Below are 23686 nucleotides of genomic sequence, written 5' to 3'. Positions count from 1 at the left end.
TTATAAAATACTTTATAACATGTTCTTCCATCAAAATAGACTGTATCTTATCAGGCTAGAACATAACTAGTTTAATCTGCATTAGGCTAGGCCCAGAAAGAGGTTTGTGGGTTTTTTTCTCTGAGAACATGTTTTTGAGTTCAATTATGCAGATCTCTCAATATTTTTTTACACCATGTTCAGTATATGAAACAGAATGAAATAATTGAATCTATCATAAAAATATTACATGACGAACATTTTTTGTGCCCTAGAAGAGAAACATGAAATATTCTTTGAAAACCAGCAAGAGCCTACTATATATACTTGCATGGACATTTAATTCCACACAGTTAAAAAATCTAGACTAAATGCCAAATATTATATTATTTTAGCTTTCTGTGTTGTAACTTCAAACTCACACCTTGCACAAAATCTAGAGGTTAGAGACAAGTTACAGAAAAAAAATACAATTTTCGCTACGGTTTTTTTTCCTTTCAGGTATCTCCCAGGCTGCTGAACATGCCCAAAGATTTGTAGAAAACAGAATCTAGTGTAAGTGCTTCTATGGGCTTATTCCTAGTCAGCATTCTTGCAGGGTTTTTTTGTTTTTTTAATAGCTATACAGGCATACCCAAATTAAGAGACAGAAGTCTCCTTACTAGTAAATTAGAGCATCTTCTTCCATGCTCAATAATGCTCTCCAAGCCACAAGAAGTATTTTACACTCACAATCTGTTCCTTTCTCATGCTTTGTTGTTCAACTATCAAGCATATTGATTAATCCACTCTTCAGTGTTACCATCCCCAACACTAAATAAATGTTTTTCTTAGACCACTACCATTTATTTTCTTCTAACAGTCCTTTCATATCCTATCATTTGTAGAAAAAAAACTAAATGAGGTTTTGCTAGAATAGTCCTAGCATCTCTGAAGCCTAGAAAAAGCCTAGTATTGCCCACTCCATGATCAATCCCAATTTAAATTTTTTTTCTCTGTTTTTATTAGTAGTAATCATAGAAGTATTTTTATTTTAGGTTGGTACTTACTTTTACACTGTAATTTTGCTAGGCTAGTTCAAAGTAGACCTGTTATTTTTTAACTAAAATTTCATCATTCCCAGGTAATTTCTCCTATATAGTATTACCCTCTTCTTGGGTTTCTCTCTCTTTCTGTGACTGAATCTGTCTTTCACAATTCTCACTATGAAAATCTCAGTACACATTATGCCTGTTAGTGATACTGTCCATCTTAAAGTTGTGAAATTTAGCTAAAATTTCCAGACTCATGATCAAGAAATATTATTAATATTTTTGCAGATCAGACTGTTCTGCATTATATACCTCTAGACTGCTGAAGTCTGGGATATTTCAGAAAGGGGTGAGAGACTCTCTATGCCGCCACAGCAATCCTGACTGACTTCAGAGCGGCACTAATGTCATTAACAACTTGTTACAATTCCTAAAACAAGGATAGCTAGCACAATACAAAAGGATGAAAATGAGTAACTATAAAATGCAAAGCATAGTCTGATTTTAAGCATATAAAGAACAGTATAAGGGTAGATTCTCTCTGAAACTGGATGAATCCACAGTTAAAAGAACAAACCCTATTGAACCTTACCAAACAAAATGCTTAAAAATATTGTATTAAAGAACAGTTCAGCTGGGTGATGATTACCTTTAAACTTCATAGAACTCAGTGAACACCGTTTAGTTTAGACTGTGCCCTTGAGTAGTGTTTCTTTCTAGCACTGAGTGTATTAGCGGGAGTCATCCAGTTCCCTCCAAGTGGCACAGACCCAGGCAATTCAGGAGCGGTGGTGTCCAAAAGCAACTGTGTTCTCCTCACCCCCTGGGTTGCACTTAACGTTGCCTGGTCACAGCAAGGATCAAGGACTCTGTCTTTATTCTTTCAGTTGTACAAAACCACTTATTTTTGCAGTTAACAGTGACTTTGCAGTAAATATATGTTCTGAGCAGCAAAAAGCAGAGTATGTTGGTGGTACAAACCACAAGGTGTTTGTTTTATTACTCTCCCTTAAACATTGTTTTTAATCAGGTAGAGTTGCTCCATTGCTGTTTGACTTCTGCACGTGTTCCAGTTGTACAATAAGCCGCATTTGTGCGGGAGAGCTGACATTGAAATGACTGCTCTATAGATGGTTTTTTCCTTTAAACTTATAAACCATGTAACAGAGTTAAGATTATTATGGTATAAACTATGTATGCCAGTTTAAAATGAAGTTTTTACCATTATGACAGATTTAGATAGAAACATTCAACCAAGTAAGGCAAACCATGAATCTAAAAGCAACTTGAAATCAAAAGCATGTAAAATGAAGTGTTACATTGTCAAGAGACAATTTCTAGCTGAAGGAAGCAAATGCTTTAATGTCCTGTATCTGTATTTAGTGAAGTGGCCATGCTAACAGTAAATTAGATATAGAGATTAATGGGGGAGAGGCATTATTACAGTATGTTGTATGAAAACCATGTTAAAAAATTATATTCAAACTTGAAAATTTTTGCCCAGCACTGGCTTTTGTACCATACATAGATGCACTGAAGTACATTAATAAAAGTAGTCAAGATCTTAACAATTTCTTTTTCTCTTACAAAGTTCATCTGTTTTGCCAGGTGTCTAAAATAAGAATTATACCTATTGTAGGCTCTTGTTATATATATATATATATATATTTATATATATATATTTATATATATGGTATTGGAACCATCGCTTTTAACATCTTTGTTGGCAACATGGACAGTGGGACTAAGTGCACCCTCAGCAAGTTTTCTGATGACACCAAGCTGTGTAGTGTGGTTGACATGCTGGAAGGAACAGAGATGCCATCCAGAGGGACCTGGACAGGCTGGAGAGTTGGGCCCGTGCAAACCTCATGAAGTTCAACAAGGCCAAGTGCAAGGTCCTGCACATGGGTCGGGGCAATCCCAAGCACAAATACAGGCTGGGTGATGAGTGGATTGAGAGCAGCGCTGAGGAGAAGGACTTGGGGGTATTGGTTGACAAGAAGCTCAACATGACCCAGCAATGTGCGCTCGCAGCCCAGAAAGCCAACCGTGTCCTGGGCTGCATCAAGAGCAGTGTGGCCAGCAGGTTGAGGGAGGGGATTCTCCCCCTCTACTCTGCTCCGTGAGACCCCACCTGCAGTTCTGTGTCCAGCTCTGGGGCTCCCAACATAAGAAGGACATGGACCGGCTCGAGCGGGTCCAGAAGAGGCCACAAAGATGATCAGAGGCTGGAGAACCTCCCCTATGAGGACAGGCTGAGAGAGTTGAGATTGTTCAGCCTGGAGAAGAGAAGGCTCCAGGGAGACCTTACAGCAGCCTTCCAGTACTTAAAGGGGGCTACAGGAAAGATGGGGAGGGACTCTTCATCAGGGAGTGTGGTGATAGAACAAGGGATAATGGTTTTAAACTGGAAGAGGGTAGATTTAGGTGAGATAGAAGGAAAAAATTCTTTACTGTGAGGGTGGTGAGGCCCTGGCACAGGTTTCCCAGAGCAGCTGTGGCTGCCCCCTCCCTGGCAGTGTTCAAGGCCAGGTTGGACGGGGCTTTGAGCAACCTGGGCTAGTGGAAGGTGTCCCTGCCCACGGCAGGGGGTTGGAACTAGGTGATCTTGAAGGTCCCTTCCAACCCAAACCATTGTATGGCTCTATGATATAAACACACTCCTTTATATCATGTAGCAAACTGCTCACGTCTGTATTGTGCTTATGAACCGGTGAGAAAAAAAAATTGTCAAAGTTAACTGGCTGCTAGATAAATACCAACTTTCTGGTCACAGACAAATATTCAGCAGAGTTGAATAATTTTATTTTAAGACAGTCAAAAAACGCTTATATTCTGAGAGCTATAATGTCTGCCCTAGAGAGATGGATAACAAAATTGACTGACAAAATGTAAGGATGGTGAGAAAATCAAATATCTGGAAAAGCTCCCCAAAAGTAGCCTTTCAGCAAGTTTGTGGTCTTATTAATAGAGCTAGGCAAATCCATTCCTCATTGTTGCTGTGAAATAGTCTTGCATAACCCTACAAATATGGATAAAAGTGGGCTGTCTTGAACTTTAGAATGGTGGAAAACTAAGACATGTTTATTCCATTCCTGAAAAGGAAACCAATGTTGGTTACGGAAGTTTGTAATTTAGGAATGTGAAAGATGCAGGGGCTGCTCTGCTGTTATTTATAAATATTTTATATTTATAAATACTTTTTTATAATTTCAATATTTCAGGATATTTTTGAATGTAGTAATCCAAAGTTTAATTCAACAGCTAACTATATTTTAATCTTAATTAGTTGGTTGATATTTTTTCCATTTAAATGTATAGTGTTAGATATTAAGACAGTAGAAAGACCTTACAAGCATGTTACTGACAAGAACCTACTATTATTATCACTATACTGATAGAAAAGTTTTGAAGAGACAGGGCATTCTTTTCCTCAATCATATTGTTGCAGAAATCTCATGTCACTGAAAAAAAAAGTTGCAACAACCATTTGTTTATGTGTAATTCCAAATTAGGTTTAGTAAAAGTCTCCTTTCTTAGAAAAAAGATTTTTTTTTTTTAAATGTTCAAGATTATATTCCTTTTACTGTGGCAGAGATGATATATAATCTGATGATACTCTCACCTTGACTCCTTCACTCTGGTGTTTTTCAAGTTTTGAGAATTTTATCTTATGGACTTAAAATAGGACATGCTATAAGAACAGTTTTTACTGCCTTCTCTCCTTCAATTTTCTTAGCAGGCAAACACTTGATGGTGCCTGTCTTTAATGGTTCAGGGAAGCAGAGACTGATTTAAAGAAAATGTCTTTAATTTTTTTGAAGAGTCCTGGGCTGACTTCTATAACATTCCACATTTAATTTTTCACAGAGTCTAAATGTTTCCTCTTTTCTTCTTGAAATCTCTATTTTATTCCCAGATCATTCTCTCAATAGGAGAATTGTTTATTATTTATTTATGTATTAAATGGCCATGTGAATTTTTATAAATAAATCCCAATGTGTTTACAATTGGCTCCTCCTGACCACGCATCATCTTTATAAATATCTAGATAAGCATAAATAAAAATCTAGTAGCGTGCCCAACCACCAGCGCTTCTTTGAATTGAAAAAGCATACAGATGCTCAGGGCACTTCTCTGGGCGCTGGGGATTTCACCTTTCCAGTGCTTCCTGCTCTGGTGTGGGATTGTTGGGTCATGAAACAGAAGACCAGTAAATCTGAGCCCACATCTCTACTTGCGGTGAACAACATTACTCTTTGTGCCTTGATGTTTCCCTTTCATTTATGTTATTATTTCCACAAGGGTCCAGGTTCTCGTTCAGTTTTCTTGCAAGCCATAATCATCTTAGAAAGCTTTTGGAGCTCACGCTCACTAAAAAAGCCTATAGAGAAGGACATCCTAAATAATAGCATCACATATTTTGACAGGGCCAATTTAGGTTGAGAGAATTGTTGTTTTCTTGCTGAAGACTTATTTATTTATTTTTGACAAATTCTTTTAACAGAACTTAGACAAAGTTAGATGAAAAAGGAATTCTTTTTCAGTTAATTTTTTTTTAAAAACTCACGAAAGGAAATTGCACATACAACTAATTTACATTCTCGGTAGTTTCTGAAGGTAACGTTAGCACAGCTTTATGACAGAAGAAAAAATTGATCCAGACACAGAATGCAGACAAGATGTGATCATTATTGAGTCATATTAATTGAAAATCTTTCTTTCTGTACAAATTATATAATCAAAATAATGCTATGCGGGGGTTGATGATCTTAATGACTCTTACATCTGGTTAACTATCTTTATTCTGTTTACAGATTAAAACTATATACTTGTTTGTTTGAAACAGCAAATGGAAAAAAATCTTTATTCTGAGAACCGTCCTAAATTTACATGCTGTATTACCTAATACCTGCTAGAAACACTGACTTCTGAAACAGGTCACTTCTTCGCAGAACTGACCCACAGGTCAAATCTAGCCTTGCATCTGAAGAATGAATAAACAGGCTTTGCATTCCTGCATTCTTCTTCTTAGGGACAGCAAAATTGATTTTCTAGAGCCATTTGTGAAACAGTAAAAGTGCGGGTTATTATAATAATGATCACTCATTATGCTAAATTCCTATTTACAGGTTAAATGGAACCTCTGTGTGGAGATAATTTTTCCAGCACAATTGTAAACTCTGGCAGACCCCTTTTACTTCCTCCTGACCATTTTGGCAGATTCTGACGGACAGAATAACCACAGCAGGGTTTAGTGCTTCTCTTCTGGAGGTGGAGATTGGACTCGCCTGCAGCAACTGTCCCTGGGGTTCTTCTCTTGCCTCCAGCTCTGAGTCACCAGGCCTGGGAAATTAGAAGACTTTTCCTCACATTCCATTTTTCTGCATAGGAAGAATGCAAATACTCACTTTTGTAAAGTAGCTGGGAGTCCTGACAGCAGGTAACAAGTTAAGTCTTACAAGCTGTGATGGGAAAAAACCCTGATGGCCCATTGCACCATGTGCTCAGGGCTGCGGAGTCCTCCTGCCTGTCCTGTTTGTGGCTTCTTGCCACACTGTGTGCCTGCTGGGGAACCACGCCTCAGAGAAAGGGTTACATGCAACGGCTAGAAGAGTAAACCAAGTGAGTTTTGTTACCCGAAGGCTTTGTCCTACTCCTGGGGCAGGAGAAAGTGAGGAACGCTGGGAGGATGCTTCATTTCGGTGTGAATTCCTCAGGCTGGTTTTGTACCTCACGCAGCCCCAGTTTGGTGGGGATTTTTGCACCTTCACCTTTCTTAGACCAGTTTCACCACTTGGCACTGCTTCCCAGAGGCACGGCTCTGTGCCTCACTGATTTTTTTGAGGGATGGAGATGGGGGACACCTGCTGCTTCCAGGAATGAGGCTCTGGGTGCCCGGTGTTCTCCTCAGGGCTCGCTGCCGTGGCCACCAGCCTTCCTACCAACCGCAGGTGTTGGGAGCCCAAGTGCTGGCCTTGCCCCGAGCCCCAGAGCTGCACGGCATGGAACTGGGAGCGTGGGGAGGAACAGGTACAGCTGAGGCTTCGGGTTTCTGCAATTACAGCAGACAAACGTCAACATCAGTTCCTACCACTCCTGTTTCATATGTTTGTATTGAGGCTGGTTTGGGGTTGTATTGTATTTGGGTTTTAGCCAAGAAGGTAAAATAGTAATTTATTATTGATGAAGGAAACATGTTTAGATTATATTATAGGATTTATGTGTATCTTGTGGAACGAAGTTGTCTTTCCTCTGCGTATGCTGTTTTTAAAACCCGTGTTTGTGCTCCTGCAGGTCACTTTATAGTGAACGAGCTGCTGTTTATACGCGTTGTAGTTGATGAGGTGAACGCCGTTCCGTCTGACCGCCGTACCGGGACGCTGCGCAGGGACCGCAGCCCGCGGGCGGCCGCCAGCGCTGCGCCAGGCCGCGGAGCGCAGGAAGGGCTCTGGCGGAGGGCGGGCGGCGCGGCGGCCCCGCCCCCCCGGGCGACCTTTCCCCTCGCGACGCTCCCACCAATGGGCGGGCGCGGCCCCGCCTCTTCCGCCGGCGCGTCCGCGTGCCAGGGGCCGCTCGCGCTGCTTCCTCTCGGGCGGGGGCCGCTCCGCCAGCTGAGCCCAGCCGAGGTGAGCCCGGCCCGCCCGCCCGCCTTCCCCCTCGCCCCCCACCCCTCCCCGGCCTCTCGTCGCTGCGGCGGGGGAGCCGCCGCTCTACCGGGGCGGGTGTTTCTTTTCGGCCCTCTCGAGGCGGAGGCCCCAGCTCGGCCGCCGCGCTCTGCCGGGAGCGTCCCTCTCCGGGAGGAGCCGAGGTTGGAGGGTGCGCGGCGGGAGCCGGGGCTGTCGCGGAGGCCTTCAGCGTGCCCTGCTCTGTGCTTTCAGATGCCTCCGAAAAAGGGAGGCGACGGGGTTAAATCGCACCCGATCATCGGAAGGTTTGGGACGTCCCTGAAGATCGGGATCGTCGGGCTGCCAAACGTGGGGTAGGTGGCCAGGGGAGCGCGGGGTGGGGGCTGGCGGCGGGGCGGGGGAGCAGGCGGGGCCGCTCTCCCCGAGTTCGCCTCTGCGCCAGGTAGAGCGAGTGACCTGTCAGGCTTTCAGGGTGCAGATAGGCGCCTGTAGACGCGTCTGCGAACTGAGGGATGCAGTCTAAGTGTTCTTGCTCAGGGATAGACTTAGCGTCTTTACCTTGAACTACTTATAGGTGGAGCGATGTGAACCGCTCGGGTAACGTGAGGCTGGTATGTACAAGTCTGGACAAGATAATTGTGAAGAATTAAAAGAAAAAAAGTCTTAATTGGTGCGGTTTATAAAATACTACGTTTTTTTGCATTTTTTAACTTCTGCCGTTGTGTATGTGTAATGCATGTTTTTATGCAAACGCACATGCATAAAAATTCCTTTCATATTTAATGTTTTTGGAGATGGTGACGTGCCCGGGAAGGCGTCAATGATACCCTGTCGTTAGCACTGAAAAGGACTTCCTTTCTTGAAACTTCTTCAGAGTTGGTAATGAAAAAAAGTGTAAGTTAGGGAGAGATAATGGAAGATGAATCGTTCTCTGGCATGTTTCTCGTCGGTAGTTGTTATGGCTCCTCAAAGAAGCCGTACTTAAGGCACGTAAAAAGGATGATGAATTATGTGGAGAATATCTGTGTGAAACTATTGGTATTAATTTGTGTATCCTATTTACTAAAAGAAGTTCTCAGCATTCTGAAACTTTAAATCTGTACAAAAATTGGAGGAAGTCTTTGAGCATGCTTCAGAGCCATAAGTACTGCTTTTTTGTCTCTTTGTTATAATTTACATTATTTTTCAGGATGTTAGGTAAGTTGTACACCAGAAGGGAAGTAATTAACAGTAACAGTGTATGGCATGTCAATGGGGAAAAATAGCATTTTCAGTTATGTTATGATGTAACTTTCAAAGAAGATTGTAACTGGTGTTTGAGCAGATTGGCAGTATGCAGGGCAGCTTTCAGATTTTCTTTTTTTTTTTTTTCCCCCGTGGCTAAGAAGTTATGTGAAACTAAAAAAACCCCAAATCCCATAATATTTATAATAGGAAATCCAGCAGTTAAGAACTTTCTCTTAGCAATAACTGAAGAATTGCTCTCTTTTGGTTTAAGAAAGGCCAACTAACAAAATCATCTGCTATTTGGTTTAAGTGAAAATGTTCTTTTTTCCCTGATAGAACTTGTAAGTACTTTTCCACTGATATTTAACAAGGATGACAAATGTTTGATAAAGTAGAACTATATCTCATATGCACAAAAGATTACTTGTAATTGATTACTGACGTGGTCTGCTTTTCATGCCCCTTTTTTTCCTCTTTTGATTGTTGACTTTTATTGCTTAGATACTGAAATTGTGTTAATACATAAATAAATCTGAAGAAACAATACAGTTGTGGAAAAAGCTGGTGAGTCTTGGCAAAACTAGTCCACTGTGAATAAGTTTCAAGGATCCTTAATGATTTCTCACTTTGTGCTTGAGGAAAATGAGTAGTGGCTAGTAGAGCTGTGCTTTGCATTTGAATTAATTTCTTTGCTAACTGATACATGCAATATAGTCACTTAGGGGAATTTTCAAGGGTGGGGAAGAGAGGTGAACATCTTTGGGTTTCAACGGGACCCTCCGTACGTGTATTTTAAAGTGTCTTCTACTAGAATCAGGGCAGCGGTCATTGTTCTTGAAGTAAAGTTCATTATTGCTTTGGGTTAGAATAAGATGTATTTCTATCCAGCACTTTTAAATGCTTTTAATTTGAACTTCTTTACGAATGTGTGTGTTTCGTTTATAGGAAATCAACATTTTTCAATGTTTTAACAAAGAGTCAAGCGGCAGCAGAAAATTTTCCTTTCTGTACTATTGATCCAAATGAGAGTCGAGTACCTGTGCCAGATGATAGATTCGACTTCCTATGCCAGTATCACAAACCCCCAAGGTAACTCAAATTCTTAATATTTTTCTTCAGTAAAGCAGCTGAAGTAGTTTTACTGTACCCAGAGTTTTCATAGAAGTTTATTGCAGCTATAATATCTTGTAAGTTTTTACTGACATCTGTTTTAGAATGTGAAATTATATAAGTACCTGGATTATACCTTCCACCCCATATGACCGCTGTGGTACGAGAATGAGAAACCTGGGAGCTGCTAGTCATTGCTCAGTACCATGTGGTGCTTGGTCTTCCAGTCTTTGAAGGTAGTGGCTCCCAGGTGCCTTGGAGGATCTTCTGAAGAGATTTGGAAAATGAACAGTAGTGACATACCTAACGTGCCATGAGGTTGCTCATTTGTAAAATTCCTACCCTCTATTTTGTCTTGTTCAGAATATTGTACGTGCTGTAGGTAGCCAAACAGATAAATATTTATCAACATACCTGTACCCCCAGTCTTTTGACAGTAACCTTTATGGGCAGCCTTTTCCCCCCTGACTCTTTCCTTTTTATAGGCTCTGCTGTTTGTTACTTGGTATATTCAGGGATGTTCCTACAATACGTCTATTCTAATTGTTTCTGTATTCTAGGAATGTATGTTGTCACATCAATGGTTTTTGCTGTTGACTGTTTCTGTAATCTGCTCTATATGTTCATTGTGGGATCTGGATTTTTGGTTGGACAGCAAAATTTAAGGTGCTTTTGGAAAACAAACTTAAATAGCCACTTGTGACTTGTTAATTTCAGTTTGCAGTTACTTGCAGAGATATCTTGAATAAAGCAAGTGTACATGAATCATAGTGCAAATTAGCATGCAGGTCTGTGCTTCTGTTCAACAGCTGGGCCTCAGTTTTAGTCAGATCACACCCACAAATAAAACAGATTGATTAGTCACTGATTAAAAATCCATTTGTTAACTTAGTTTTCATGTCTAAACAAGTTGCCTCTGTCGGTAATTCCTGTGCACTACTTAAATACCGAAAAATGCATTAATATGGAGCTGTTTAAGTGGAATGTTGTATCATGTTATCTTGTTTTTCAAGTGAGTATTAAGGATACGTGTTACCATATGGATTGTAAAACAAAACTCTGCTGAATTTGAGACGAAACTTTCTGGCAGTAGATTGTGCAGGGATAATGGTGTGGCTTTTAAGTTTTGTTGACCAATTTGTTTTAAATTGTAGTGTTACCACTGCTTCAATAATCTCTTTTTCTTCTCACTTAGTTAGGACTGCCTAATAGAAGTGACAGACAGAATATTACCTCTCCCCTCATCCAGCCTTTGGCCATCTATCCTTACAAGGAGTGCTAAGATTGTAAATACCTGTATGTGTGTTCTCTGACTTGCAACTCTCTGGAAAAAATCACTCTTAAATATTAATGAAAATACACTGAATTGGATAATAGGCTGGATATAAATAGTAAATCAGCTTTCATTTGAATGTTCTTTTGACTTCTATAAGAGATGTTTTTAAGAGTATTTGTTACTTAAAATCAACAGATGTGGAGATTAGTGGGTAGTTATAACTCCTGAGTTTGCTTATGCTGCTTATATGTTTTTAATATTTCATTATAAGAGTAATAAAGCAGGGACAATTAGTGATAATTCAGTAGCACAGTATACTGAAGTAACTCTTCTTGGGCTGTTTGTGTTTATCTGTCTGAGACTAACTCAGGAAAAGAAGGCTTATGGTCATGAAGATGCACAAATGAATTGTAATTTAAATTCCTTAATTTCTCTTGTGTAGTCTTGATTTTGTTCATCTTTATGTAATATGTTCTGTGTTAATCTTCTACTTGTTTGAATTAGTGGATGTAATCAATCTGTGCACACAGAATGTTTTATAAACAGTGAATTCTTTTTAAATTAAGACTCTTGTCTAGCCTCAAGATTTTGTCTTTTAAAATCTAAAGCATTCAGGTTTTTATTTCCTGTATGTTACGCTTAGTCATCACAGAACTGCAGTCATTGTTGGGAAATGGGGGGGAAAAAAAAGGTGACTCTGTCTTAACTAAAATAGTGTCTGACAGGCCAAAGTGATCTTGCCTTGATGCCTGCTGTGAGTGAGGGAAGGGAAGAGTGGGGCTGGGCCAGGCTGGCTGTTGCTGTCTGTCACACTGAGCTGAGGTTGCTGCTGCTACAGAGAGATGGACTCTATTGCTGAGAATGTTGCTAGTATGTGTTTGCGGCCGTTCTGCCATCGGAGGAAGAGTTAGGCTCCTAAGGTACCATTTGTTGCTTGAAGATCCCTTCCAATCTCCAAAACAAGAAAGCAGCAGCTTGGATGGGACTGGTGTGCAGTTACTTGCTAGCCCATGCTGAAAGCTGACTGGTATTACTTAATTGGAAATGTAAATGTTTGTAAATTAAATCATGTAGGCAACAATTTAGAGACTAGTATGTAAAGGTAAATCTGTACTTAATAGATTAAGATACACTGCCAGAACTTATAACCTGTGCTTTTTTTCTTTCTGCAGCAGTAGATGATATGTATGACTGTTTACAGTAAGTAAGTTCAGTGATACAGGCCGTACACAGAAGATGGGCTCTAAGAACTTCCAGTAAAAACTGCTCTGTTTCTGCGAAATGAAATAGATGAGCAAATTTCCTTGAACTTTGATGTCACCTGTTGCTCACTTTCTGGTGTGAATGAATTTGTAGAACTTAAAAAGAGACAATATATTAAAAATAATTCTGAATGCTTGTTATTTTTAAGTTCTTAGTATATATTCTTTTTCTAATTTATATATTTAAACTATTTGTTTGTTTTAAATTTTATATAATAATCAGTGAGAACTCATATTTGTTACATTGTGCCAACATGTAGCTTTTTTCAGAAAGGAAAGACTATTGGCTGTTTGTTTTGTTGTTCTACCCCAACATGGGTACTTTCAGGCAAGGTCTGACAGATTAATGATTTAATAGGTTCCAGTTTAGTAATTGGAAATAGAATATTTTCTTTGAACTGATTCACTTCAGAGTGAACTAGAAAGGTGTATTTCCCACCCCCACCCCCCAATATATGACTCTTACTCAGGTAGCAGAGGATGAGTTGTAAAATGAAAGAGATTTTCTTCATCTCAGCAGCTAGTTCCTGTCTTGAAAATTGGTAATTGGAAGCTAGAAACAGTTGATCTATGTACTGCAGTTAATATTTTAAAGGTACATTTTGTGTTTAGAAGTGCTGGGTTACACAAAAAGAGAACTGTGTGTGTAGCACATCAAAAGAAATTTTATTAACTTAATAAAAGCTTTAATACAGCTATTTTCATGCATTTTTTCTGTTCAAAATTTCATTAAGATGCTCCTTAATCACCTCAAGTGTAAAAATATTTTTTTAGTGTAAGTATGTCAAACTGATGTCATTTGGACAAGTGATTTGTGTCATAACTCACACGTATCTTGAGAGCCTCTGAGTATATATACCTACCAGGTTTAGCCCATACGGTCCTGCCTACTACCACAGCTGTAGTGTACCGTGCCTGACAGGAGATGTGTCTCAGTGGTGACATTTGATTCAAGCCTCAAAATGATTTTGAGTGAGGGGGTGAAGGAAACTTATTTCCTCTCCTATTTTTTAATTTTTTAAATTTTGTGCCCCAGATAATCTCACTGCAATTATTTGCATTCTTTCTTTAAACTATATGATTAACTAAAAGAAATACTTAGGAAAAAGCAATGTAAGCCTTAAGCTATGTTTTAACAGCAAATAGTTAAAACTGAAGGACTGTATTGACTGATAGTAATCAACCCATGTGAAAACATTAATACAAAAAGTGATTTTAAAAGGAAGGTTTAGACTGGATATTAGGAAGCATTTCTTTCCAGAACGGGTTGTTAGGTGTGTGATGGGCTGCCCAGAGCAATGGTGGAGTCCCCATCCCTGGAGGTGTTTAAGGTTGACATAGCCCTTAGGGATCAGGTGTAGTTGGGAACTGTCTGTGTTAGGTTAATGGTTGGACTGGATGATCTTCAAGGTCTTTTCCAATCTTGATGATTCTATGAAATGAGCCTAAAATAGCGTTGAGGGCAGCTTGAGAGTTGAATGGCTTTCTAAGAAGTTGTCACAGTATACATGTTCTCCTTCTGTGTTGCTACTTTTTCTTTAGGTCATTTGTGAACTCTAGGTGGATGACTCCTATCTAAGTTATATGAATTTTCAGGAAGGAAGAAGTTGCCCTTTTCTAACAGATACCAGGTAACAGTTTTTAAAGGCAGAAGAGCCTGTGCTCGAGACAGGAAATCCGTAGCGTGTTTGGTTTTACTGAAGAGAAAAGGAGAGCTGGACATTTTACCTTAATACTGAAGAATCTGGCATTTTTGGCATGTGGGACCTAGGATCAGATAGAGTTTGACTTGAGAGAAATTTCTTGAACTGTTTAGGAAATGAATGAAAAGTGTGTTATGAGCATTATCAACCAGGCTTACTGGAAAATTGTTGCATTTTTAACTTAATTGAAGCCATCATGTGGCTTTCCAGGGTCTCCTGGTGGCTGTGAGGTTTCAGTACACTGTAGCAAATGCTGCAGAGAAATTATTGGGTTATTGTTTTAATTGAAGAGAGATTGTGGAAACCTAAAAGAATAAAAAGCCAGGGAGAGAACAGCATTTTGGTTATCGTGTTTCAATCTAAGTCAAAGTTTCAGGTGTATGCTGCCTGCAAGGTTTCTCAACTAAACTATTACTCGTGGAGACTCGAGAAATAAATGTATGCCTCTTGCCCTCAAATTCTGGAGAGAAAAAAAAGTGCACAACAAATTGCAGATACCGTTTGTGTGTGTGCATTTTAAAAGAAAAAAGGTAACTGGTTGCACTGTACGGTTCAGTATGACTGTACTGAACAGGCAGGTCAGGTAAAGAAACTCCTGTGCCTGTTTAAATAACTGTTTTGGACAGAAGTTGGAAACAATGTTGATGAGAGATAGTTGTCCTCTGCAAAATGTGGAACCCTATGGATTCATAAGTCAGCTGTTTCTGAATAAATACCCAAACCACTGGACTACAAAACTGGACTTTCTTTGGCCCAGTGAGTCTTGTGCTCTTCGTTGCACAGTGCTCGTACAGTGAAGGCAGTATGCTAACACCAAACCACTGTTGCCGTATTTCTAAGTGAGGTGAAAAAAATCCTTGCTCAAGGATTATACCTACGCTTAAAATATAGAGATACTTCTGGATTTGGTAATCTGTTTCCTATTGTAAATTCCTGTGACATGCTTTATGGTAGATCGGTGTTGCACTGATTTGTACAAATGATCGGTTGATGCCACCTGTTCCTGATGATCATTTGAGGCTCAGTGACATTATGCTAATGCTGACTAACGAATCTTAAGAAATGGAAATTAATCTGTTCAGAGGAGAGGGAAAGGAAAAGAACAATCCAGTTAAGTCTTCTACACTTAGAAGAGCTAAAACACACTCGAGATATGTGGTACTCTTCCCCCATTCTTTGCAGTGTTTTCTGTTTATTTTGTTTTATTTTTTTTTCATAATGCTTACTCTGTCCTTCAGAGCATAGGCTAGTGTGACTAGTTTGTGCCTCTTTCTGCTTTTCTGTGTATTCATCTTTCTATGATGTGATTTAGGCTTAGGAAAGGGACTGCCAAGAATGGGGATGATTTTACTTTGCTTGGAATATTAGCTTTGTGGTACCCAAGGTGAAGGTGAGAAAACATCCTGGAAACCCGGATACTTGCCTTCAAAGGTCTCTTGCTTGTATTAGTCAATTGTGAAATAAATGTGCTGGGGTTTTCTTTCCATTGTCTAGCAAATGAGGCTGATTCTGGTGATAGTGGTCTATCTGCATATGAAGGTATCTGTCTTGCTCTAATGTGGCATCTTTGTAGTGAAAGTGTGAATTCTTCTGATGGCTGGCCAGGAAGCTAATCCTACCAGAATGATGAGAGGGGAGCATAGGAGAACATTTCTAACACCACCTTTGTTTTTCTTAAAACACAGTTTAAAATGACAATGGAGAAGTGCTTTAAAGAGTGTAGTTTTTCTGTCTTGCTGTTGATTTAGTTATGTGTCAAAAACTAAGGAATTATAACAGTTCTGATTGGGCAGTTACTGCTGTTTCTTCTGAGGTATGTATTAGCTGTGTCGTTCTGTCAGACAAAAGGAGTTTCTGGGTTAATGCATTAATAGTCACTGGATTCTGTCTTCTGAATGTGCATTACACTTGATAGTGTGTTAAACTTAAGGATTTGCTGTTTCCGGTTGAGTGTTTATACTGTTAGTTTTAAAAAAAAAAAAAAAAAAAAAAAAAGATCGCCAAGAACACCATAGTGGGACAAAAATGTGACATTTTCAAGATTTTAGTTCGGAATGTACTTCTGTTCCTTCTACTGTGTTCAACAGCATTAACTTGCAGTGTACAACATCTGTCTTCCCCAAGGATGGGTCCTTCTTTTCCTGGGCCTGGGGAAGTTTAAAGCTAAAAGGCAACATATTGTGTACCTGAATTTAAGTAACTCATGGTATGTTGTAAATATTTTCATTCACCCTTCTGGCTATTGTGCTCTATTCATGCTTGTTTCTAAGTGCATCACAAAGGTACTGATGATGTGAAGTGTGTCATTAAATTCCTAATTTGTCGCACCTGACAGGTTTAGTGATACTTTCAACTTTATCTTTGTAAAGAAAAAGATTTTGTCCTGATCTTGTATTGTGAAATCAGTTTACTTGAAGGAAATAATTTTTCTTGGGAAGTGTTAGAGGAAGGTCAAAACCAAAACCAGGATGATATCTTTTGCTTTTACGTCACCACAGTTCCAGAAATATTGATATTGCATACTAAGGCAGACTCTAATGGATCATCTCTTCCCAAATTAGGGAGTTCAGTTCAAGTGAGACAGCGCATCTGCTATTATTAAAACGGTGTTGTGTTATTTGCAGTCAAATGGAAGTGAAATAGCACTAAAAAAAAAAAAAGGAAACAAAAAAAAAGGAAACTTGGTTTGTTCTACTTAAGCCTGTTGCTCTGAGCAGGCAATGCTCCATAGACTTCCATAACGGTAGTTTTTTCTGTCTGGGCCATAGCTGCTATATACCAGGCATTAGGACAAGAAGAGAAGGGTGGCTTTCTGATGCTAGTGGAGTTTTCTGCTGTTACAGATTTGACAGCAGTCATTCTGTCAAACATTTTAATATTTGAAAAAACAAATATATTTATCAGCCTGCTGTCACACTAATAAAAGTAAAGCTCAGTTTAGGCTGTGGGCTATAAAGACTTCAGAAGTGTAACTAACGCTGTTCAGAGAAAGTTTCTGTATAGGGCTGGCTAGGAGGTCACTGGCTAGGTCATCCCTGGCACTCATTCACACCTATGTGGTTGCTTCTGTCTGTGAGCAGCACTGCAATGGTAGGTCTTTGGAAAGGACCTCTTAAGGTAGACCACAGAATTCATATATTCAGATTTGAATCTTGTGTTGAAGGACACTTGTCATAAAAGAAGGCTTTTCACTGCTTTATAAAGTGACACTGTATGTTCATGCAGACTTCATGGTGTAAAAATCTCACCCTTCTCACCGTTGTTATTAAAGCTATGGATTTGGGTGTTTTCTTTACACTTACTGTCAGTAAAATGGTGAATTTCTGTATTAATGTTATCATAGTGCTAGTGAAATACAGTGGTGATAATTTAAAATGCTTGATGGAAATTAAGTAATGTTCTGGTTATTTATTTTGAAACCATCAAGTTAAAGATTTTGATGACTATGGTGCGTGATTTCTGTTTTTTTTGCAAGTGAGGAATTTGCAGCATTTCAGTGTGGTTCTGTCTCTGCCACTGTTTATGATGGTGTTGTAATTTGCATAGACTGTATGAAGGTGCTTTTAGTCAACACCTTATCACAAAGTTTTAGGATTTTTTTCCTGACTCAGCTGGATTTTGAGAAGTAATTTGGTTTAGACTATACCCAAAAAGATTAATGCCCATTAAGTTATTTGCTCATTTTCAAACAGCTTGAGAATCTGCAGAGGATAAAAGGCTTGCAGTTTGTAAATTGTCATGTGCATTTCCCATAGCTCTAAAAGCTTTTTTCCATTTTTTGTAAGCTAATTTGAACTTCATGACTATTCTGTTGTTGCTATATAAAATGTTGTGTAGACACATGGGCTAACCTGTTGCTGTTAACTGTGATAGAAAACATCACAGCTGTTTACGCTATAATGCCATCATCTTAACTTGTTTTCTGTGTTCTTTCAAATTGTTTGCATAACCCTGATGACTGCTAGTTTTAATCATCACTGTATTAAGAAACTGCCCTTGTCTTCTGAGAAAGTTGCTTAATTTGCTGAACTAAATGCTAATCTTGGAGGTGTGCGATAGCAGAGTGCAGTGGCCATTTATGTGTCTTATCCTTTGGTACTGTGAAAACTTCTTGTTACAGATGACTGACTTCATGCCTCAGTGTTCCAGGCCTGGTTGATTATTTGTATAGTTGTCAGTATGATTCCACACTTAGAAGCTAGTTTACTTACTTCATTTTACATGAATAGTGGCAGAGAAATTAAAGAATTCTTTGTTTTACATGGCAGGGGACAATCTTGTCTTTTTTACATTGCATGTTAGATAAGAAAGAAAGCTACTGTCATGTATAACTTATTATAGAAAAAAGAAATGTTGGTTTTCAATGTTCTGCATTTATCTCTATGCCAAAAGTTTTGACTAATAATGCTTCAGTAATTAAACTTTTATATTTCAGCAAAATTCCAGCCTTTCTGAATGTGGTGGATATTGCTGGACTTGTGAAAGGAGCTCACACTGGCCAAGGCTTAGGAAATTCCTTCTTGTCTCATATTAACGCCTGTGATGGGATCTTTCATCTGATGCGTATGTAAACTTATTTATATATGTTCTCTCTGTAGCTTAAGGACAGCATTGTTGTACTCTTAAGAACTGTGGAACAAATATCCACTACAATTTTAACGTTTACCATTCAATTAAAAATTATCAGGTTTTGGATTTTTCCAACCAAGAAAATCCCTATCCTCTGCTATATACAGGGTATGTCTTTCTCATTGACATTGTGCTGAAGACAGGAAGGAACTGGGTTTTTGGAAGTCTTTTTGGAAGCAGTAATGATTTGTTGTTTTCTTTTGCCAGGAGTGCATGGCAGTTGATTTGTTTAGTTTTATAAAGGAGGAGGAATGGAATGTGATACTAAAAGGCTGAAATGGAAGTAGAAAATGAAGACATGGAGTTATTAGCAGACTCTGGGATTCTATTCTTCACAGGGCAAGCCTCACTTCTTCCCTTTTCTTCATTTCTGTGTGACTTATATAGAATCTTGAGCAGTCCCCCTCCCCTCCATCTGTGGATTCTGAACATTTATCAGTTAGACCAAGGGCTTTGATTCTCTCATTCATCACCTATTACCACAATACAGAACTGGCCTATTAACAGCACTTACAAACTTGGCACTTAAAAGCTTGTTGAAGGCGTATGTTGGTCTGCAGTACACTTTGAGTGTTGAAAAAGGCTTCTGGTCTGAAAAGATTGAACATAATAATGTCTGTGCAAACTTGAGGAAACTGGATACCTTTGTTGCTGTCTTTTGGCTGGCCATTATTATACAGTGAGTGATAAAACAATAGAACAGAATAAACAACAAGAAAAACATTGTTATTTAATGATTGGAGCAAAAATTTTTTTGTGGGCACGGTGTTTCTGAAACAAAAGCCAAAGGCATGGCCTACTACTATCTTATAGTACTGATTTAGATGCTTAGAACCCTTGTTCCCATGAGCTTGCGTTTCGAAGCATATTTATACAGAGCAGTGAACTGATGTGCTTCTACAGTCTGCATGCTTGCTGATTGGGTAAGTATGAGACCTCAGTCAAATGTAAGTTATTACGCATCGAGAATACCTGGACACTGATTTGAGGTGGAGTGCTGCTGCTGTGTTTTCAACCAAGTGAGAAACTTTGTGAGGAAAGGTATGTTCTTAGGCTTATACTGTTGAGAAACAGGACATGTTTTGGGGAACACTGGCCTTTTTTAAGGTCTTCCTGGAAGCCATCTATAACTGTTTGTGGAGCATTACTTTTCCTTTGAAAACGTTTATTTATATTTTATCTCTGGTACTACTAGTTTCTGTTAAAACATAGTTTCAGTAGAATAGAAAACTATGGGCTCTTGATTGTAGCTCAGCAGATGACAGCATTTAAAGCTAAGACATTTGGAAAAGATGAGGCCAGATCCTTACAGGGTAGAGTGAAGTAAGTCTTTTGAACTTGTGTGTTGTTTTAGGAACTAGTTCCATATGTGAAGGCTGTACTAATATATTGTTATCCTTTAAATATTTGTAACTACCCAAGAACCATTGAGACAGTATTCCTAGGAAAAAGGATGGATCAGTTTCCCCAAATCTGTTGCTATCCTAGGATTGTAATTACTGTTTTGCCTGGTGTCAGTTGAGAACAAGTGATAAACTTTATACTTGCTCTGTTTTGATACTTGTATCATAAGTGCTTGTTAAGGAATTGATTGATAACAGTCAGTGGAGAAGATGCTTTTTAATCTATATGTTGGATAATCCTAAGAATTTGTTTCAGGTAGCTGTTATAAGGGTTAACAGCATTTGTATTTTTCGTTGGGCATTGAAAGAGGAATGAGACTATTGTTGTGGGCTTTTAAACCATTTGGATACTTACTTTGTATTAACATTTGTTTCTTCTAATCTAGTCTTGCATTTGTTATATGTTTCAGTTTCTTTCAAAGATTTGGAAATGTAATGGTTGTAAAATGGTTGTTGCTGTTTTTCTTTGGGAGCAAAAAAGATAGTGGAATCACTTTTTCACAGCACTTCTTCCTTTTTAAAATTTTAACCCTGCCTCTTATGCTGATTTTGCCAGATGTTTTAGCTAGAACGCAAAGTAGTGATGAACTGAAGTAGAAATTCTGTGTGGTGATTGCCCAATAAATACAAAGATCTTTCAAAATACTACTCGGGGATAATAATAATAAAAAGCTAATATGAAATTTTGTGGTTAAGAGACATAAAACTACTTTTTTTTTTTGCCTGCAAAGTGTGTATTAGTTCTACTTTCCTTTCCCCACAGTACTATAAAAATGAAGATTTGGCACTAAAAGCTAGTAATAGCCCTCTAGCAAATTAAAAAAAAAAATCAATTGGTTACACAGCACAAGCTCCAGTTAAAACCTATAACCAAAGTTTTCAATGTACCATGCCAACTTATACTACAAAAATGTATCAAGCTTTTTATATGCTGTAATGTTTTTACACCCCCCAACTTGTCAAAACTATTTCCAATCTAAAAGTTAATTTTTATGAGTCTGGCATACCTGGAGTTTGCATAGTTTCTATCAGATTATAGAAACTACCTAAATTGTTTTGTAAATCCTTAAACTGTCCAGATCCTGAGAGTATGAAGCTTCTCTGTTACCCTTTACTGGGGCTTGGTCTAAGTCCTTAACGGACTGTGTGTCTTTAGGAGCCAGTGCTGAGACCGGCTGTCAGTTTACAGCCTGGTGGGTCGGCACTGGATCTCTGCAGTCATGTAGAAGCTGACTTAAAAGGAACCCAGACAGGTTGCTCCTATTAAAGGGGAGTAGGCAGTAGACTGGAAGGTGAGGCTTTGTGTGCCAGCAAGCTGGAAAGAAGGTGTTGCGGAAGATGAAGAGAAGATGAGAATGATAAAATGTTTTTAAGAAGAGATGCACTAGGAAGTGATCTGGGCACCAAGCATGAGAAATACAGCATTTGTTTTCACTAAGGTTTTGAGTTGATCTGAAACAAATTTTCACCTTTGAGCACTGAAACTGTTGCTGCCTATCTATGCTGTTGCAGTATGCACTACTGCTGCCTGTGTTAAAGGCTATCATGTGAAGCAGAGCCCTTTGGAGAATTGGTCTCTTCTTATTTCTGGATGCCAGGCAGAAGGTCAGAAGCAGGTCATTGTGGGGTTTGTGCTGTAGACTTCAAGGTCTGCAAGCCTGAGTATATTGAAGAAAGGTTTGTTAGGCTTTAACTGAGCTTGGTTCAGTTGGTATTTTTGTAAAAAGCAGTTTGAGCATTAACTCAAATTGTATTAATTAAGGTAATGATAGACAAGGAAGTGGCTAGCTTAGGAATGGAGAGCTTTTTTTGAGTATGACGAGTCAAATTTTGGGAATCTCGCTTGATCTTATAGTCCTAGGCTAAAGGTTTTGATTCTGTTTTATTCATTGAAAATGTGTTGAACTGTGTTTTCTTTAGGACAAAAGGTTTGTTTGTGTGTTTTTGTGGTTTGTTGTTTTTTTTTTTTTAGCTGGTATAACAGAATTTACTGTTGTTACCTCTTTGTGTTATGAGATGTTTTTTGAAGAAGGTTGTTGCCTGTCGGTTATCCATCAAGGTCACATAGGTGAGCTGCAGCTGTAGTACTCTCAAAGTAATTATAATTATATTTCCATTGGAACTGTGGAAGCTGTGTGGTGTTTACCTAGACTGTTTCTTTCATGGCATAAAGCTGAGGAGAAATGAGATTCATTTCTGTCTGGCTAATTCTTTACTTTCTTTACTTCATTTGAAAAAGGAAAGTACCCCCCCCTTGAAATGGTTATGGATTTTCAGCCTTCAGAGTTTCATATCCTAGATGCACTGTTACTTTCCCTAGGGGAGACAGTGTTCATTAAATCAATGAAACATTGGTTTTATGCCCAAGGCATATTTCGTATTTTAATATATCTAAAGAAATAGCAACAGGTGTGAAAACAGCATGTGGTAGTGTAATAGGACAAGTAAAAGGAGAGGTAAGTTTGTGTTGAGCACCACTGTATTTTTGTATGTGATTAGTAGCAGTATGAAGTAGATTCTCTTAGCAAACAAAGGGAATAAGTTTTCCTATACAGAATAGAGCAATACATTCTTGGGGTTTGATACTTCATATACATTTTTTTCTATTAAAGTGCACAAACTGAAAATTAATTACTGATATTTTAAAGAAACCATTTGATTTCAATACACTTTCTAAAAAAGAAAATATTTCAGAGGTTATCCCAGTTTCTTAGGGTTATATTTTATTTTTGTCTGAATCCAATCACGAAAATCTCAGATATACTTGCTTGCTTATTGGCTGAGTGAATCAGGAATTTAATTTTAAAATGTTTTTTTGTCCTGGATAGTGGCATCTACAGAATTTGTACCTTAGTAATCTGATATATGCTTTAAAGTAGTTACAGCTTTGTTCGTCTTCCAAGTTTCTCTGTTTAATTTGAAACATTTCTGCCAGTTCTGTTTTCCACGTTTCAGATATATTACGGTTTTAACTGAGGCAGCAATGTTTTCCTGTGGGCAGAGGGCAGGCTGTTTGAAGATGGTATTAGTGTTTGTTCCCAAGTTGCATGGCTTTAAACACCTTTCAACTTTTATGGCATATCAGTCACAAGTACTTGTAGAAAATTACTTTCTTTGTATGGTGGACTAAAAATGGCAACCTTGTTACAAGTGTAAATTTACAGATAACAAATAATGCTGTGGTGAAAAAAATGGTAGATGTCAGTATTTAGTCTCTGCTGCAATTCTGAGTTTTTGAACATACTGGATATTAAACAGCTAGAGCTCTTCATGTTTTTGAGTTTCTCTTCCTGCTGATGTCCCACAGTTCTAGCTTTCTGGAAAATATGTTACACGTTTTTCTCTTATTTTTAGTTTATTTAATAAAATCCAGACTTTATCTTCAAAGGTACAGAAATTGGAAGGAAATTTGTCTGTAAAAGTACTTTGCTATC

The 23686-nt window shown here is 38.6% G+C and overlaps 1 protein-coding gene across 2 annotated transcripts in view; it reads left to right on the top strand.

The window, feature by feature from the left end:
• Positions 1 to 7560: 7560 nt before the first annotated feature.
• The window catches only part of OLA1 (Obg like ATPase 1), a 101988-nt gene continuing 85862 nt past the window's right edge, over positions 7561 to 23686 (top strand). The window contains exons 1-4 of one of the 2 annotated variants that reach the window (XM_074910448.1): positions 7561 to 7642; positions 7895 to 7995; positions 9815 to 9958; positions 18656 to 18783. In XM_074910448.1, coding sequence (XP_074766549.1) covers positions 7895 to 7995; positions 9815 to 9958; positions 18656 to 18783 — 373 coding nt within the window. In that variant the 5' untranslated portion in view covers positions 7561 to 7642. Of the gene's footprint in view, positions 7996 to 9814; positions 9959 to 18655; positions 18784 to 23686 lie in introns of both variants that reach the window. The other variant, XM_074910449.1, reaches the window with a different exon arrangement.

This window comes from Athene noctua, chromosome 7, assembly GCF_965140245.1.
Source record: "Athene noctua chromosome 7, bAthNoc1.hap1.1, whole genome shotgun sequence".
In the NCBI taxonomy this organism is placed as follows: domain Eukaryota; kingdom Metazoa; phylum Chordata; class Aves; order Strigiformes; family Strigidae; genus Athene; species Athene noctua.
This window is presented reverse-complemented; position numbering and strand designations above follow the sequence as displayed.